Source organism: Sorex fumeus, unplaced genomic scaffold (genome assembly GCF_029834395.1).
Source record: "Sorex fumeus unplaced genomic scaffold, SorFum_2.1 ptg000051l, whole genome shotgun sequence".
In the NCBI taxonomy this organism is placed as follows: Eukaryota; Metazoa; Chordata; class Mammalia; order Eulipotyphla; family Soricidae; genus Sorex; species Sorex fumeus.
In genome coordinates this window covers 32,165,206-32,184,072 of record NW_026606108.1, presented here as the reverse complement: position 1 = coordinate 32,184,072, position 18,867 = coordinate 32,165,206, and the positions used below count along the sequence as shown (strand labels likewise).

Genomic DNA, 18,867 nt, shown 5'->3' with positions numbered 1-18,867 from the left:
GGAGCGATAGTACAGCAGGGAGGGCATTTGCCTTGCACACTACTGACCCAGGTTCGATTCCTAGCATCCCACATGGTCCCCTGAGCCAAGAGTAATTCCTGAGTACAGAGCCAGGAGTATCTCCTGTGTATCACTGGGTGTGACCCAAAAAGCAAAAAAATAGATAAAAAATTAAATAAATTGGATGATCTAATTGGCTTTATTCAACAATTTATGACTTGTCCCATCTAGCTAGTAGATAGGTGCTTTGAGCTTACAAACTGAAAGGTTTCTATGGTCAGAAGGAGGATAGGGCAGGGCCAGGGGTTATTTAGCAAAAGAAATTATCACAGCAAGACCTATTTTCTTTGGTGGGGAACTGAGGAGTTTATGTGACATTTGCCAGTGTTGACTGGGACCATCATTTCTGGGAGGAGTTGAAACTATGTTTAAGTGTGTGTGTGTGTGTGTGTGTGTGTGTGTGTGTGTGTGTGTGTATGTAGCTGAAGGTTGAAACCTGGGCTTCTCAGATATAAGGCAAGCAACCTACATCCCTAGTCCTAATTAGGTTGGGTACTATTTTGGTATTGTAGTCTTTGCACAAATGACTACAGTTGGGGTGTGTTATCTTCTTTTCTTAATAAGGCCCTCCCATTGATCGTCGATTTGCTCGAGCGGGCCCAGTAATGTTTTCATTGGAGATTTTGTTGTTACTGTGTCTGGCATATCGAATACTCTCGGTAGCTTGCCGGGCTCTCCGAGAGGGGCGGAGGAATCGAACTCGGGTCGGCCATGTTGGCCGCGTGCAAGGCAAACGCCCTACAGATAAAGTCCTGTGCCAAAAGCAAAGACTGTTTATTTCAAGTAATTGAGAATAGAGAGGGTGTGGAGGTACAAATTGAATTAGATTAGTGGATTATTAAATGAGTAGGCAGTTTTCTCCCATTGCTTCTGTGTGTGCATATGGGACAGTGTAGATCTCCCAATCTGTACACTGGAAACCCGAGGCCTCTCCCAGTGATTCTTTCCAACTGGGCTGGTAGTTCAGTGCCAAGGCTGAAGGATGTGGTACTGCTCAGGCCCTGTAGTGTCAGGATTACCTGGGTTGTCTTGGTGGTGCTTGGGAACCTGAAGCGAGCTTTCTGGCCCCTGCAGCTCTTCTCTGTTGAACCAGGAAGCAATGGCCCAATTTAAGCAGAGGGGAGGAGACAGCATTCTAAATAACGAGGTTGCTGAGAGCGAACTAGGATTAACAGGACATGGCTATCATGAGCAATAGGGTTCCTGATGAAATGTCTGACAAAGTAAAATGATTAAAGTCAGCATGTTTGTTATTTTTTTTCCCAGGGCGTTCGCCTTACAAGCAGCCAACATGGCCGACCCAAGTTCAATTCCTCCGCCCCTCTCGGAGAGCCCGGCAAGCTACCGAGAGTATTCGATATGCCAGACACAGTAACAACAAAGTCTCCAATGGAGACGTTACTGGGCCCGCTCGAGCAAATCGACGATCAACGGGAGGGCCTTTACCTTTTACCTTACATTTATTGCTGGAGATGTCAATGGGGAACAGAAGTGGGGTCAGGAGTAATCAGCATTGTCACTTTACCTGAAAGAGTAAAGTAGATTAAGAAAGAGTCAAGGAATTGGATTAAAGGATTAACTCTGGAATTTAGAAAGTTGAGAAAAAGAAAATATCCAAGTCATCCTGATGTGGAAAATAGCCAAGTCAGCTAGGAAAGACTTCAGCACCCTTGAACTGTCTCCCTGGCTCTGGAGTTGAAAGTTCTTTTAATTAATGTATCAAAAGCCTGTGACAGTTGCAGAGCAGAGGAAACTCCAGGCAGCAAGGCTGATGCCATATGGCAGAGCATCACCCCAAAAACCCAAATGAAAGAGCGTCACAAATGCCAGTGGAGCCCAGAGAGGTGGGCAGTGGCTGCTGGCTGAGAGCGTCTCAGGAGGCCACATGAACTGCTCTATGTCCTGACCAGGGTAAAGAATACCAGCCCCCCAGAGCGTGCCACAAAGACGCTGATAGATGGAGCTGTGCACCTGGGTCCCCACAGACAAAACCTATATTATCCTTACTTATCCAAGCAAGTTTATAGTAATAGTCAAAAGGTAGATTTACTGAGTTCGTGATTTGGACATAAAAAAAGTACAAGAAACCAAACCACAGAAAGAAAAGTATTCTGAGTTCATCAGAAAAGGTCAAGAGAAGGATCATGATATAATAAGGACAGTTTAACAAGGATCAAGGGTTCCTTTGAAAAATATTTGAGAGTGGAAATTTGCACTTGGGGCTAATTATTTCTAGGAGACGCTGCCGCCAAGCAGCATGTCAGAGACAGTGGATATGACAAGCGTATCTGAGCTCTGGGCATATTCAAAGGACTGGTCACCCTGCTGTGTTCACTTTCAACAAAAACATGTTGTCCCTGAGTGTCTGAGAGGAACTTGTTGCTTTGGTACCATCTCAACAAGCCCTGTGACATAGCTAATTGCCATTTTCTGAGCTTAAGGAAATGCATCATCTCCTCAGTGACTTTCATCTTTTACGATGTTTTTTCATGGAATTCAGATTCCCTGTTCCAGATCAGTTGCACCCCTGAAAGGCAACAGCTTCATGTAAAGTATCAGAAAGGTAAGAATGGATGGAAAGGGCTGTTTGAAAAGGTTCTGCAGGTTGCTGGCTTGGATGCCCTTCTGGGTGCTGACCCTGGTTGGCTTTGGGACACAGACGAGCAAGTAATCTTTACTGATCTAACAGGTTTGGCCGTTTTCCTCATTCTTTTTGACAGCAAAATATCTCTTAGGAAATAGTCTTAGGAAACAGATGACTTAGTCACATATTCAAAAAGAGCACAAAGCACATGCCCCATTCCATTGGCTGTGAGGGCCTCCTCTGTCACCACCGCTCAGAGTGGCCTTAGGTTCTCTGTTGACTCCAGGAGCCAGGTCTCAGATCTGCTGCATTTCACTTTAAAATGTTTTTAATTAATATCAGTCTTCTCTGAGTACATAAATATTTTTAGAAGGGATTATTACATATAATCGTTTTGTTACTTCAGTAAGTTCACTTTAAAAATAGCAATCATTTTAAATGTGCTGTTTCACTTACATACTGCCCTTACACACACACACACACACACACACACACACACACACACACACACCATTGTCACCTGATTATTGTGCTAATACAATAACATTCTTCTTATTTGGATTGCATTTGTATGCTTGGAAATAAATGAGTGTTAATCTTGGTATGGCTTCATCAATCTTGACCAACACACACTTTCAAAAAGAAGTCTTAGAAACTCATCTCATTCAGAACTCTCTTGGAACAGTTGGCTCTTAAAAATCAGACGGTTATCTGGAAGGGCTGTACAGAGTTTTCTGGATGACACACACTTCTCAACGGCAAGGCCCACCAAAAGAAAGGACTTGGGTTTCTTCAGAGTCTCATGCATTTGTCTCCCAGGTCACCAAACGGGAAAGAAATTTTTATTAGAATGTAGTTATTACAACTTTGGGATTTTCCTCTTTCTCCATTGAATGTCTTGTTTTTTTCCCAGATCTGAACCTGAAAATAAGATAGGTGCTAAAGAAATTTAAATATTCAAGACCCTCTTCAAAAATGCATCTAGACTAGCATTTTATCATTTTGAAAACATGGAGCTATTTTCTTCATTAGACAGAAAGAAAAGCCACAATTTAAACTCTTCTTACAATTTCCTTAAGGAAAGACTAGAGGCAAGCATGGGGTACTTTGAAAGTTGAAGCTGATAGTGAAGTAGTTATGCAGCATCAGAAGAAAAAAAAAACTATCAAAAATGCTACCTTTTGCTGTATCTGTTTTGTTAGGAATCAGAATCCATCCACAATATAAACTTTATCATGTCCAGGCACTAAAAGTATTTTACTTACATAAACCTCACAATAGTCACATGAATTATTTCCATAAAACCCGATTTGAATACTGAGGTTTAGTGATAATTCAGTAGTCCGATCAAAATTATGCAGCAGACTTGGGAACTGAAGCTAAGATTTTCACTCTAGAATCTAAAACTTCTCTTAATGAACCATTTATCTTTGAAATATTTGGCAATCTCGTATCATAGAAAAACTCTTTTTTCTCTATAATTCTTTTATATTTTGAGTCACTCTCAGCAGTGCACAAGGGATACTGCAGGTGCTGGGGATCAAACTCAGGCCTCCTTCATGCCAAGTATGTGCTCTGACCCATTGCACTCTCTCTCTGGTCTTCCTGATTCCTGATACAGAGCTCCTATATCTCTTATTAATTTTCCAAGTAATGTGGTAATGAGAGTCTGGTCTTTTATTATAAAGAGGTGGCTCTTGGCTGGCCCTGCCATTCCTGGGGTGTGGCGCTGGTCAATGAAAGACAAAGTGTGGTTAAAAACCTGAAACTTGCAGCCTCCCTCTCAGCTCCAGGGAGGTAAGAGGGCTGGAGATTGAATTAATAATTGATTGTGCTTGTGTGATGATAATGTCTTAACTAACCTCTAAACAATGGGATTTGGAGAGCCTCCAAGTTGGCAAACGCATGCGTATGTGGCAGAGTGGCACTCCTCAACCACAGGAACAGAAGCTTCTATGTCTGGACATTTCAGAACTCACCCTCAGATCCACAATCAACCCAGAATGCTAAGTCGTGTTTTCCTGAGTTCTAGGAACGTACTGAATTTAAGGAAGAAGTGGGTGTGGAAACACTTAACTCTGTAGCCAGGTTAGAAGGAAGTACGGACAACCTGGGGGACCTCATACTTGCTGTGGCGTCTTAAGAGAGGTCAGTCTTGTGACCCCAGAAACCTGTGAAGTCTGACACAAACTCCCACAGTTAGTGTCGTAATTGAACTAATTTAGGGGACTCCCATTTGCCATAAAAAGTCATTGGTGGGCCAGAGCAATAGTATAGCGGGTAGGGTGTTAGCGTTGCATGCGGTCGACCTGGGTTCAATCCCTGGCATCCCATATGATCCCCCCAAGCACCACCAGGAGTAATTCCTGAGTGCAGAGCCAGGAGTAACCCCTGAGCATCACTGGGTATGACCCAAAAAGAAAAAAAAAATGGGTGGGTGGGGAAATGGTTTAAAAGGATGAGTACAGACCCTGCATGCATAAGGCCCCAAATTCCATTCCTGGAACCCATAGTGTCCCCTACTCTGAGCACTGAATCAAGTGTCAGGTACGTGGTATGCCTGTGGGTTCCTGAGCCTTACTGGGGAGGCAAAAAAAAAAATTAGTGTCTGAAGGAAGTACTAATCATCTGGGTCCACAAATAATAATAAAATGGAATCAAGAGGCTGGAGAGATAGTATAGTGGGTAAGGCACTTGGTCCCATGAGCACTACCAAGAGTAATTTCTGAGCCCAGAGGCAGGAATAATACCTAAGAATTGCTGGGGGTGATCCCAAAATAAACAAAACAAAACCATTTTTAAATATAATTATTTAATTTTATTTATTTTTAATTAGTGTGGACAGTATCTTTCTCTATGGATCAGCCACTGAAGCATCCTTCTCTGTAAGCTGCTGGCTGTATTTTTTGCTAGTTTTTCTACTACATTGTTGAGTTTACTCCACTGAACGCTAAGAGCTTTTGTTTGTTAGATATATTAATCCCGTGTCTATATTGTGCAGCAAAAATCTCCCTGAGCTGACCTTTGTCTTTATTTATGATTTCTTCTTTTGCTGTGCCAACAGTATATAAAGTTACATAATCAGATATTTCAATCTAGTCCCTTTATGGCTCTTTTTTTTTTATGTCATGTTCAGAAAGACCTTTTCTAAGACTATAAACATATTTTTCTTCCCGTATCTTTATGATTTCATATTTTCAGCCAAACTTTTTATTCCTTCTAGAATTTACTATGCCTTTTGTGGCAACAGCAGCCTCCCAGCAGTACTGGGGGTTGCCAAGGATACACTCATAAATGCTCAAGAGAGCATGAAGTGCCAGGGATTGAACCACGGGCCCTGTGTAGACAGGCAGATGCTCCAGACTTTTGAGGTTATCTTTCCAGTCTCTATCCTAGATATATTTTGAAGTGGGGTTTAAGCTTTTCATGTTTTTGCTTTTTGTTCAGTTTTTGGTTTTGGGGCCATATCTTGTAGTACTCAGGGCTTACTCCTGGTTCATCATTCACTGATTACCCTGGTGGTGCTTAGGGAATCATATGGAGTGCCGAGATCAAACCTGGCTCAGCTGCATACCAGGCAAGCACCTTACTTGATGTACTATCTCTCTGGCCCCAGGATTTAATTTTTTTATTTCTCCAAGTGGCTGGGTAAATTTTCTAACACATTTCCTGAATATGTGCATTCCCTCCTCTCCCCACTGAATCTAAATTGCTACCTTTTACATACTTTTTCTTATATTGGGGGGAAGTAATTCCAAATTATTGTAATCCATGAATTTATATTCCATCCCATTAGCACATTGGCACATCCCACTAATTTCCATTGCTTCACTCTATGCTTTGTTAATGGATCAAGCACATTCTACTTTTTTCAGAACCTTCCTTGTTCTTCTTGCATGTTTATCCTTTCTAAGAAAATGTGCTATCTTTTAAGATCGATCCTTCCTTCCATCCTTCCTTCCTTCCTTCCTTCCTTCCTTCCTTCCTTCCTTCCTTCCTTCCATTCTTTCTCTTTTCCTTTCCTTTTAGGCCACACCTGATGGTGCCCCTAGTGGTGCCCAGGGGACCGTATATAGTGTCAGGATTCCAACTCAGGCTGGCCACACTGCATGCAAGGCAAGCGCCCTTCTTGTGTACTATGTTTCTGGCCCTTTGGTATCATTTTTCCACTTACCCTTTTACTTTCTGCATCTGCTCCAAAGTTTCAGGTAGAGGCATTCCAAAACTTTCAGGGAAAAAAAGAGTGATGAGTCCGATCAGAACAGTCAGACTGCCCATGAGAATATAGGGCAGGATTCTGTTGTAAGCACCTGTGAGGGGTGGGACATAAGAAACAACAATGAGACAAAGGAATCTTCCAGATGCTTTTGAGACTTATCTTTTACTGGTGGCAAACAGTAATTGAGAGCCGTTTTAGATCTGAACATTTTTCATAGGAAACAAGATGTAGTGTTGGTTTCTTTTTGGCAAACTCCGCTGCCACAGCATTCCCCTCATCACTTAACCTCCCTGATTTTGCACTATCATAAGATCTTTCGTATCAGCTGTCATTCTCTAACCTACCACTTACTCATGTGTGACCAATGCTTGTTTGATAGAAATTGTTGCCTACCAAAGTTCTCCTCTTCAGGTGGAGATAACTAGAGAAGGGGGATGGAAGGACAGGAAAGGAAGGAGGCTGGTCATGGTGTGGCAGGGACGGCTGCTGGTCATTAAGAACAGAGCGACCTTTGCTTTTGTTCAAACCAGCAGGCTGTAGTGGAACTTTAGGTCCACAGAATTATGAGACTCCAAAACAAACAAGCAAACAAAGAAACCTAAGTACTAATTTCAATTTCATTTAAATCAATAAATGTCAGGCACCAGACCTTGGTTTCTTTTTGATGAATTTGGTTTCTTTTTGATGAAAATGTACAGAGATTTCAGGGTAACAACACATCTAAGAGTGCAATTAGTTAAAGAAAAAACAGAAACATCAGCATTTACCTTGAAGCTTCATTGAGGCCTCTGTCTCACAAAGGCAGTAGCCATGTGGATTGTAGAACTCTCTTAAAGACACCTTCATTTCTTATATATTAATACTCCACCACTTGACTCAAAAGCACAGAAAGTGGGGCATAGAAGGAAAATAACACCATTCTATATGATAAAACTCTCAGGGGGAGAGTGCTGGGAGTTCTGCAGACCACGTTTAAGATAAAATGTTTTTTCCTTTAAGATAAAAATGCCTTGCTGGTTATTTAAATATGTCTCAGATTATAAAGAGGGAGGTGTGAGTCTGTGTCTATGTGTTTGAATCAACATATAAGCAATGAATGATGAAAAAGAATGAAGACAGAGCCTACATCTCTCACCAGTAGATCCCTTAATGAGGATTTGACTTGGCATGGCAGATCCTCAATTTACTAAACATCCCTCTCAAACTCCTCTGTGGTAGTAGTCCAGATCAAGAAGTGTGGTTTCATAAAAATCAAAGTTTGCTGCATTGCACAGATCATTTTACAAAGTAAAAATGTGAAGAATAAAGGGGAAAAATTGAATAAAGGGAATAAAGGGGGAAAATATATACGGAGGACTAATTTCTTTTGATTACAAAGGGTTTTCACAGATCAATATGAAAATGTTGAATAGCCCATTAGAAGAAAGGCTAGAAGAAAGATGTGAGCAATATTGTCACTGAAAAAGTTAAGTGGAATGTTAACAAATATATATGAAAAATTCTCAATTGTACTCATGATTAAAGAAATGGAATGAGAGGAATGATGATGTCCAGTTTTTACATAACAGATCATCAATGCTTAAAAATGTCAATTCTTCCCATTGTTGGTTATTAGATGCAAGAAAATGGGCACTATCATAAAGTGATAGTTAGATGTAAGGTATATTTAGAAGTCAATTTGGAATTACCTATGACATTTTATCTTTGCTCCAGAAATTTTACTTCAGTGACTCTGAGTTCAAATATATGTAAACAAGAAACAGAGAGTATGAGGGTGTTGGGAATGTGCACTGCAGTGATCTCTGCAGTAACAAAACCCTGCAAGCCTGAATGTTTATCCATGAGCCGGTCAAGTAAATAATGGACATATCATCTTAGAAAATCATGTACTAACTAGACCATGAGAGAATGTTACATAGCAATAGGCAAAGATATTCTTATACCAAATAAAGTTTTTTCAATGTTGTGAAACAATATAGTTAATATAATTTTGTGTTCATTACATATACACAACAAATGCATGTGGTACAAAACAAACTTTATGAAGAATTACTCATAAATGACTAATATTCATGATTTCTAGGACTGTCACATATAGGGAGCTGAGAGAGAAAAGGTACTTGTATTTTTTCTAGCCCTTTCTATATAAATTGTTTGAATCTTTCATAATAAAAACCCATTCATATTTTATATCTGGAAAATAACAAACTTCTGCAGTGTATCTCACCAAGGTAAACAAAGTAGGGAGCGATGATGCTGCCCACACGGGAGGCCATGGAGGTGACCCCCACTGCCATATTCCTGACCAGGGTTGGATAGAGCTCTGCAGTGAAGACATACAGCATGGAGAAAGCAGAAGTGATCCCAAACTTCCCCAGCATCACCAGACCAATGGACAAACTGCTGTACTCTGTAAGAAAAACCCAGTGTCAATGTTAGCTTGAAATGATCATTCTGGACAAGAACTAAGAACTGAGTGCTGAAAGGAGATAAAGTTATACATGATAACCTTTCAGTACCTGCATTGCAAATCATAATGCCACACACACACACACACACACAGAGAGAGAGAGAGAGAGAGAGAGAGAGAGAGAGAGAGAGAGAGAGAGAGTTGTCTGCCATAGAGGCAGGCTGGGGATGAGGATGGGAGGGAAACTGGGAACACTGGTGGTGGGAAATGTGCACTTGGTGAAGGAATGGGTTTTGGAACATTGCATGACTGAAACCAATCATAAACAACTTTGTAACTGCATATATGTCTTGGTAATTTAAAAAAATTAAAAAACAGTGCATACAGAGGTTTTTGTCTTTTGTTTTTTAAAAAAACTTCTTTTGTGTGTGGCAGGGAAGGATTTAGTTTTGGGGACACACTGGGGGTTCTCAGGGTTTACTACTGCTTCTGTGCTCAGGGATCACTCTGGAGAGACTCTCAGGAAACTGTGTGGGGTGCCAGGGAATGAATCCAGATCGGTCCAGTGCAAGGCAAACACTCTAACTGCTGTACTCTCGATCCAGCCCCTCCCTCTACTGTTCTTTAAGATTATGCACCCAGTGACCTTAGTGCACTTTTACTTGTTATAACAGTTTCATGATAAAGTGTCAGCAAGTTATTTTCAAAGAGAAAGACCAATCCTTTTAATCCTATCAAGAAACATATATTTCCTGGAATGGGGGCAGGGCTGTCCCTTTCCTTCCCCACCCCACGAGATCCCTGAATCACAGCCCACGAACGAGCCCTCTGGCCACTCAACAAGCGACTTAAACCATGATCCCAGAGACTCAGAAACCGAGCAGCTTTTGGCAGAAATCCCTCCAGATTTAATTACTAAGATTTCAGAATTCCAAAATCATGCAGTCACTACTGCGGCAGTGCAAAACACACACACACACATTATTATTATTATTATTATTATTATCAGCAATAGAAAAAAATTATCTAATGTTGCCTTTTCGGCAGATGTGAGTGTTGGGGTAAAATCCCAAATAATAATGGTGGATCTGGTGTCAAAATACTGAATGTAATCAAAGTAGAGAGGGAGTAATGTGGAAACCATCTGCCACACAGGTAGGGGAGGGAGTGAAATGGGGGGTATACTGGGGTTTTTGGTGGTGGGAAATGTGCACTGGTGAAGGGACGTGTGTTTCATCATTGTATGACCAAGACTTAAACCCGAAAGCTTTATAACTGCTCTCACAGTGATTCAATAAATAAATTTTAAAAAAAGAAACGTGTATTTCCACATATCATTCTATGTATCAACCCTCTATTGTAATTATGTAAGGAAGCCAGACATAGGGATAAAGGAAAGCTCTTTATGTCTCTTCTGTGTTCTTTAACTACTTAAAGATTATAGCCCACAGAAATCACTAAATTTATTCTGGAGCTGGCATGTCCCACCAACTCTAACCCTTGAATATGCACCTCAGGAAAAAAGATAGAAGGTGCCATGAAACTGGGTACCATGACTCAAAGAAAGACAGTTGAGGGTGCAGGAAATGGTTCAGAGGCAAGGCACCTGCAAATAAGAGGTCACACATTCCCATCACCCCGCACCCCAATTGTACTGACGCTAGGGACAGTAGGTGGCCACAAATGCCACCTACAAAGCGCACACTCAGGTCACCACAGAAGCTATGTGTGACGTGTTATTGCAGCAGCAACAATGACAAAGGGGAAGGGAAGAGGACTAAAACAAAATTTTAAAAGTAAATTTAAAAAGGGACCAAAATGATAGTACAACAGGTAGGGTGCTAGCCTTGCGTGCGGCTGACCCGAATTCAATCCCTGGAACCCCACATGGGGCACGAGTCCCACCAGCAGTGATCCCTGAGCACAAAGCCAGGTCTAAGCCCTGAGCGCCACCAGGTGTGGCCCCCAAAGCAAAGAAATAAAATAAATGAAAAGGTCCGTGGGTTTAGGTAACTGTTCCTATGAATAGGATGTCAGGGAAAGTTTCTCTTCTAAAGCAGTTGGTGATTTCTGATTCTCAAAGGCTGATTTTGTTTGTTTGTTTGTTTTTGGGCTACATCTGGCGATGCACATGGGTTACTCCTGGCTCATGCACTCAGGAATTACTCCTGGCGGTTGCTTGGGGGACCGTATAGAATGCTGGGAATCGAACCCAGGTCGGACGTGTGCAAGGCAAAGTGCCCTACCCGCTGTGCTATAGTTCCAGCCCCCTGATGCTTCTATTTAAAGGGAGTTATTATAAACCAGGGAAAAGGCATTTAAAAGGCATTTAATCACTCATTTAATGGACTGATGACTGTGACAGCCGAATAGTTTATGAAGTAAAGGCTTCATAAACAGAGAACCCTGATTACTTGTTGGCTGGACAAGGAAATCTCTGGTAAGCTGTTAATATTGGTTAAAACTTCATACCTGCAGGCACCAATTGAACTAACAGTAGCACACCGCCTCCTAAGAACAGCACTCCTGCTATGATATAACGCCTGGGCAGGGTTCGTAGTAACAGCCAGGCTGTAAAGTATGCTGGAACTTCAATCAAGGCTGAGAGAAAACAGTTCAAGTAGGCATCTCCATGCAAATTAGGAGAATCAAGAGATAGAGCAAAGTAACTCACAGAGGTGAGCATCCTGAAAGACAAAACCAAAAAGTGAAAAATTGACAAGACAATGCCCTGAGTTCCTCTAAAATTCCATGATGTCAAGAAATTGGCTACATCTTGCTGTCCTGAAACTGACAACTAGCCAGCTGAATGTAACGTTAATAATTTTTTTCTTCCTGTTATTTTGGACCACACTCCAGCTGTGCTCAGCCCTTACCCCTGGCTCTGCTCAGGCATCAATCTTGGCAGTGCTTGAGAGACCATATTGGGTGGTGAGATCCAATATGGGTCAGTCATGTGCAAGACAAGACCTTACCCCCTGTACTATCTCTCCAATCCAATGTCTCAGTCATGTTTAGCCACATTTTCATTACCGAGTCATGTACTGACAATACAAATCTACTTGAATTGCTTCATAAATTTTATTGGATGGCACTAGTCTAGATACACCAGCATTCATCAACTCTTATACTAATTTCTAATTTCAGCTTTTCATGAACTATTTATTGTACATCATCATTATCTTAGAGCTCCTATTTGAAGAAAGAAAAAAATGTCAGTGACCTCATTGAAAATAAAGTTCCAACTCCATTCTTAGCAAAAGGAAGAAATCATAATGGAGGTTATATTGCTTCACTTCAGTACCTCACTTCCAGTAAATTCAAACGGATGAAGTAAAACTCACTTTAGGGAGGGGTATAACCATCCTATAACGCATCAAAAAGTTACAAAGAGCACAGCCTAGCCTGTCAGTGAACTGCCAGGTAGAAACTTCTCCTCAAATAAGTGATCTTACAGTGATCTCTCCATAGTGATCTGCTTCTTATTAACCTGACTGAAAACCATAGGATTTCTAAAAGTGACTCTTTGTAGACATACTCAACGAGGCTAGGAAGCTCAAGGGCTAATCTGAAACCAAACAACAGTTTTCTAGGAAGCTCAGTGGCTTCCACGTTGGTTACTCGGACAGCTCAGATAAAACCGCTGACTACTTTATCATGGGCTCAGCTGTGGCAGTGCTGTGGATAAGCCTCAAGGCGCGGGTGCCTGCAAATTCTTTTATTTTTATTTTTTATTTTTTTATTAGTGAAACACCATGAGGCCTGCAGCGAGAAAAGTCCTGTGCCTCAGACAGACAAGCCCAACTAAGAGGCAGAAACTCTGCCACTGGCTTCTTCTGGTGGCAAGACATCAGGGTGCTAGAAATTGATGAGCTGCACTCTAAACCAGCTAGTTGTGTGTGATGAAAATGTTCTCTATTTTTTTCACTGTTCTTGGAAGACAGGTCCTTATACTTAGCTTACTGCTCTGATTCATTACTTCCCTGCCTTTGAACCTCTTGTGAGTTATCTACTAACCAGTATAAAGAGCCAGACATAGTTTTGGGGAGCTGTGGATGAATTTGCATGCCAGACACAGGATCCTTACATCACTATCCCAGTAGAGTGGGGAGGGACCTTTCCCTGTGATCCACAGGACTGTAGACTTAAATACTGAGCCTGGGAGGTTGTTTCAGCATCCAGTTATGGGAGATATTCCCTGGGCATGAAAGGTCCCCCATAACTGGACTAAATGCCTGAAATTTGGCAGCACATACAAATAATTTAAAATCCTATCATTTCTATTTTGTGTCACAAACCCAGGTCTTGCCCAATTTCCCTCATGAAAAGAGTAGAAGCTGTAATAATCATGGACTGCCACCCCATTTCCACGACACTTACCACAGCAGCAAAGACATAATGGTTATTGTGGCAATATTCTGAGTTCTGAACAGGTCCAGAATGTAAACATTCTGCTTCTTCAGGGGTGTCAGCTCCTGTAGCTAAAATAATGCAAATAACCACGAGAAGGAGGGGAGTGAGTAGGATCCCAACCATGGCAACACAGGTAAAACTTGCACAGATACTGTCTCGACACAGAAGTCTTAAATTTGGTGGAAAAAAGAGCATTGACATATGGGTGAGAGCCCTCCCCACCCCAAGGGACCAAGCCCCAGCAGCCGACCTCCACTGCCCAACCACCGCCACGCTCCAGGCCACTTTCTGGACCACTGTGGCTGCTTTCTGGACTGCTGCAGCCTCGAAACACATTATAAGACACTTCCTACCCACTTAGGCCTCTCGAAGAGCCCGGCAAGCTACGGAAAGTATCCTGCCCACACGGGCAGAGTCAGGCAAGCTCCCCATGGCATATTCAATATGACAAATACAGTAACGACAATAGGTCTCATTTCCCTGACCCTGCAAGAGCCTCCAATTGTTGGGAAAAGACCAGTAAGAAGAGGCTGCTAAAATCTCAGGGCTGAGGGGAATAGAGACGTTACTGGCGCCCACTTGAGTAATTCGATAACCAATGGGATAACAGTGATACAGTGATACAGTAACATAAGGAATATTTACTCTAACACTATGAAATATGTGTGGCCCATTTCGGACAGAAGCCTATTAAACCTATAACACTGGTCCCTGTCTTTTACTAGAAAGCCTAGCCTTTCATACTCTTTGGTTGACACTCCAAGGGGCATGAGTCCCACTGGGCTGCTTCCTTAAGGGATGCTTGAGAGGGTAAGGCCATAGAGCTCATGTATATATAGATATATATGCTTTTTATACTTGTATTATTGTTAGCATTAGAACAATCTTGTGTTTGCTTAGCTCAGAACAATCATATCCTGATCATATCCTTGGAGACCTTGGTCAAGCCACATTTTACCCTCTCTGAATCTCAGTTTATTTCTCTGGAAAATGGGTATGCTGGAATCTGAGAGATAGTACAGCTGGTAGGGCACTTGCCTTGCTTGTACCAGACCCAGTTTTGATCCCTGGCATCCTATATGGTTCCTGAGCACCACCAGAAGTAATTCCTGGTGTAATGCTGGGGGAGAAGGTAGCTCAGATAGAGAAGGGAGCACCAAGTAAAGGGTGTTGGGAGGATCCTCCCAGGATGAGAGATGTATGCTGAAAGTAGGCTATAGACCAAACATGATTGCCACTCAATGCCTCTTTTGCAAACCACAGCACTCAAAAGGAGAGAGAGAACAAAAGGGAATGCCCTGCCACAGGGGTTGGGTGAGATAGGAGGTTGTGGGGGGTGGGAGGGATGCTGGGAGCATTGGAGGTGGGAAATGGGCACTGGTGGAGGGATGGGTATTCAATCATTGTATAACTGAAACCCAAGCACAAAAATTTGTAAGTCTACAACTGTACCTCATGGTGTTTCACTAATAAAAATTAAAAAAAAATAACAATATGAAAAAAAAGAAGTAATTGCTGGTGCACATCCTGAGCTCACAGAGTGTGGCCCCCAAAAAACTGCACTTAGCACTGTCCTCCCATTGTTCATTGATCTGCTGGAACGGGCACCAGTAATGTCTCCATTGTGAGACTTGTTACTGTTTTTGGCATATCGAATATGCCACGGGGAGCTTGCCAGGCTCTGCTGTGCGGGTGGGGATACTCTTTTTATAGTATCTGGGTAGTTTGCCGGGCTCTCTAAGAGGGACGGAGGAACTGAACCCGGGTCAGCCGCGTGCAAGGCAAACGCCCTATGCGCTCCAGTCCCCCCCAAAAAACAACAAAACATTTTTAAATGGGTATGCTAATTGGGTACTGAGAAGACAAAAGGAGATATGTATAAAGCTTGGGCTGGAGCACAGTGGTAGGGCATTTGCCTTGCACGCAGCCAACATGGCCAACCCGAGTTCGATTCCTCCACCCCTCTCGGAGAGCCCGGCAAGCTACTGAGAGTATCTCACCCACACGGCAGAGCCTGGCAAGCTACCCGTGATATATTCGATATGCCAAACACAGTAACAACAAAGTCTCCAATGGAGACGTTACTGGGCCCACTCGAGCAAATCGATGAACAACGGGAGGACAGTGACAGTGACAGTATAAAGCTTAGCAGCACTGTATTTGAACCATTGTAAAGGTCTAACATGTTTTAACTATAGCATTATTACTATCATAATAATTGAGGAACAAATGCAAGTTGTCAGTGGCGATTTCTTACCACTCTATGTGGAATCCCCTCAATTAGTTTCAATTTATTACAGTTAACTTGCCACTTTCCACATGGGTGGGCTACAGAGATAGTACAGTGGGCAAGTAACTTGCCTTGTACACAGCTAACTTGGGTTGGATCCCTAGCATTGGATATGGCCTCCTTACTACCTTCAGGAATGATGTCTGAGTATAGAGCTAGGAGTAAGCCCTGAGCACCACTGGGTATGACACACACGTGCGCGCGCGCGCGCGCGCGCACACACACACACACACACACGGAAAGATAAGAAACAAAATTTAACTTGCCACTTATTAGAAATACTGATAAACACAGTTATTCAACTGAAACTAAAATGTTTCAAGTCTGAAAGAGAGAAGCCCTCCTGCTGGTGTGGCAGGGTGCCATATATGGAACAGGGCACACTGGATGCTTCCCCAAACCCTGATTGTTGTGCCCCTCTCTGGGCCTGCTGGGTATTCCATGGGGCCTGGGGACTGTATTCTTAGAGCTCCTTGAATGACTGCTATAAGCATCCAGGTTTGGCAAATTCAGGTAAAAACAGTTCTTGTGTCTGGTGGTGCCTCTGGCCTGTGTACAGCCATCAGAATGCCTTTGGAGCCAGCACCCCCAGCATGCTGAAGGTGGTTCTGAGGGAGGTCAGAGAACCCAAGGTCACTTGCTTGCATAGGGCCACTCCCTTAAATCCAGGGGCTCATATAAATAAGACAAGTCAATACACCTAGCCATGCTGCCAGACCCTGCGCCAGGCTGTTTCATTTGGGGCAATTTGGAGGGGAGCAGGTGAGGACCCTCCGCACCCCAACAGAGCCCCAGCAGCCGAAAACCTCCAGAACTCAACCGCCACCATGCTCATGGTGCTCTCCACATGCTCAGACAAGCCTCACCCATGAGTGAATCTATACCTGGACCTCATGACATCTGTACTTTACACCACCAATCTATGAAGAGTAGTGTACCACAGTTGATTGGGCTTAAAGTAAAAGGTAACCAATCTAAGGGGGGGGGGGAATATATTTATACAGATATAGATATAAGCACACAAGGCTCAACCTTTAACAACATGTTACTAATCTCTTATATTAGGGCTTAATGGTTCTTGGGTGAAATTCAACAATCTTCACATATCTTCCTCTAAGAAACCTTTTGGTGGAAATGCCCTACCTGCTGTACTAGCACTTTTGGTCTTATTTTTACTGGAAATGCCCTACCTGCTGTACTAGCAGTACAAAATAAATTATTTTGGTTCTGCTTGGGGGGCAGGGTCTGGGGCTCAGGATGGAAAGATGGTGGCGGGAAGGTATAATGGTGGTGAAACTGGTGTTTGAATATTAAATATAATCAAATATTGTGAACAATTTTCACTGTCACTGTCCTCCCGTTGTTCATCGATTTGCTCAAACGGGCCCAATAATGTCTCCATCGTGACAACTGTTACTGTGGTTGGCATATCGAATACGTTACGGGTAGCTTGCCAGGCTTTGCTATGCGGGCGAGATACTCTCGGTAGCTTGCCAGGCTCTCTGAGAGGGGCGGAGAAATCGAACTCGGGTTGGCCATGTTGGCTGCTTGCAAGGCAAATGCCCTACCTGCTGTGTTATCACTCCAGCCCGTGAACAATTTTATAAAAATAAAATAGTTTTTAAAAAATTAAAGAAAAAAAAAGACAAGTACATGACCTGTCTGGCCCACAAGACTACCAAATTACTTTTAAAATGCTTTATTGGGGGCGCTGAAACAATAGCACAGCGGGTAGGGCATTTGCCTTGCACGCGGCCAAACCGGGTTCGATTCCCAGCATTCCATATGGTACACTGAGCACCGCCAGGAGTAATTCCTGAGTGAAGAGCCAGGAGTAAACCCTATGCATCGCCGGATATGACCCCAAAAAGTAAAAAAAAAAAAAAAGATGCTTTCTTGGGAGGTGGTCCTCCCAAGCAGTATTTAAGGGTCCAGTAACACTCGGTCAGTGGAACCCAAGGATGTAGTGTTGCTCAGGTGCTGCAGTTTTGAGGACCTGCTGGGCCACACCAGGTGGTGCTTAGGAGGCTAAAAGGAGCAAGAGGTCAAAGCCTGGTTGGCAGCATGCCAGGCAGACGCCTCACCCCCTCTCTGTACTAGCTCTCTGGCCCCTTAAGATATTATGTTATTTCCTGTTCAGGTTAATGCCACTGACCCAACAGGAGGTAGGAAAGCACTACTGATAAGAGCATTCACTTTGGTACCAGACAGATCCATTGACTTCTAGCTATGTGGTCCTGGGAAGTGACTGAACTTTGTACCCAATCATCCTTCGGAAAAACTGGCCTGTGAGCCAAGGTGAGCATAGCAGCAAGTGGGCAGAACTCTGTGCCTGGCATATACCAGGCTCTGAAGCATCCTTCTGAGCGGACTGACTACTGTTCCCAGGGCCTCCACCCTCCCCCTCCCCAGGAGAGGAGCCAGGGAGACCCTGGGCCAGCAATGCTCTCTGCCCCTCACTGGCTTGCCCAAAAGGTTCAGTGAACCTGAACTTCCTCATGGCAGGGAGCAACCAGGCTTGCCAAATGCATGTGTCTGACACTGCACTTTATTTTTGTTTCATCTGCATCGCTGCATCTCTTCCATGTTTCATAATTACCTTTTCCATGGAGGTCTGAGATCTGTAAGTTTCTGTGAAACAGAACTCAGACTACAAATCCAACTCTTATAGAATGATATCCAGCACAACCCTGGGGCAAGAATGTTAGCCACTCCCAGTGTTATTTTTGCATTTGGTTTAACTGCCTGAAGCTGGGAGTGAAATTTTTTTTTTCTTTTTGCTTTTTGGGTCACACCAGGCGATGCTCAGGGGTTACTCCTGGCTCATGCACTCAGGAATTGCTCCTGGCGGTGCTCGGGGGACCATATGGAATGCTGGGAATCGAACCTGT

The 18,867-nt window shown here is 43.0% G+C and overlaps 1 protein-coding gene across 1 annotated transcript in view; it reads right to left on the bottom strand.

The window, feature by feature from the left end:
• Nucleotides 1–2,797: 2,797 nt before the first annotated feature.
• Nucleotides 2,798–18,867, bottom strand: part of SLC22A4 (solute carrier family 22 member 4) — a 53,687-nt gene continuing 37,617 nt past the window's right edge. The window contains exons 7-11 of the mRNA XM_056124849.1: nt 13,654–13,754; nt 11,746–11,960; nt 9,091–9,273; nt 6,819–6,954; nt 2,798–3,565 (exon numbers count right to left, since the gene is read on the bottom strand). Coding sequence (XP_055980824.1) covers nt 3,490–3,565; nt 6,819–6,954; nt 9,091–9,273; nt 11,746–11,960; nt 13,654–13,754 — 711 coding nt within the window. The 3' untranslated portion in view covers nt 2,798–3,489. The remainder of the gene's footprint in view (nt 3,566–6,818; nt 6,955–9,090; nt 9,274–11,745; nt 11,961–13,653; nt 13,755–18,867) is intronic.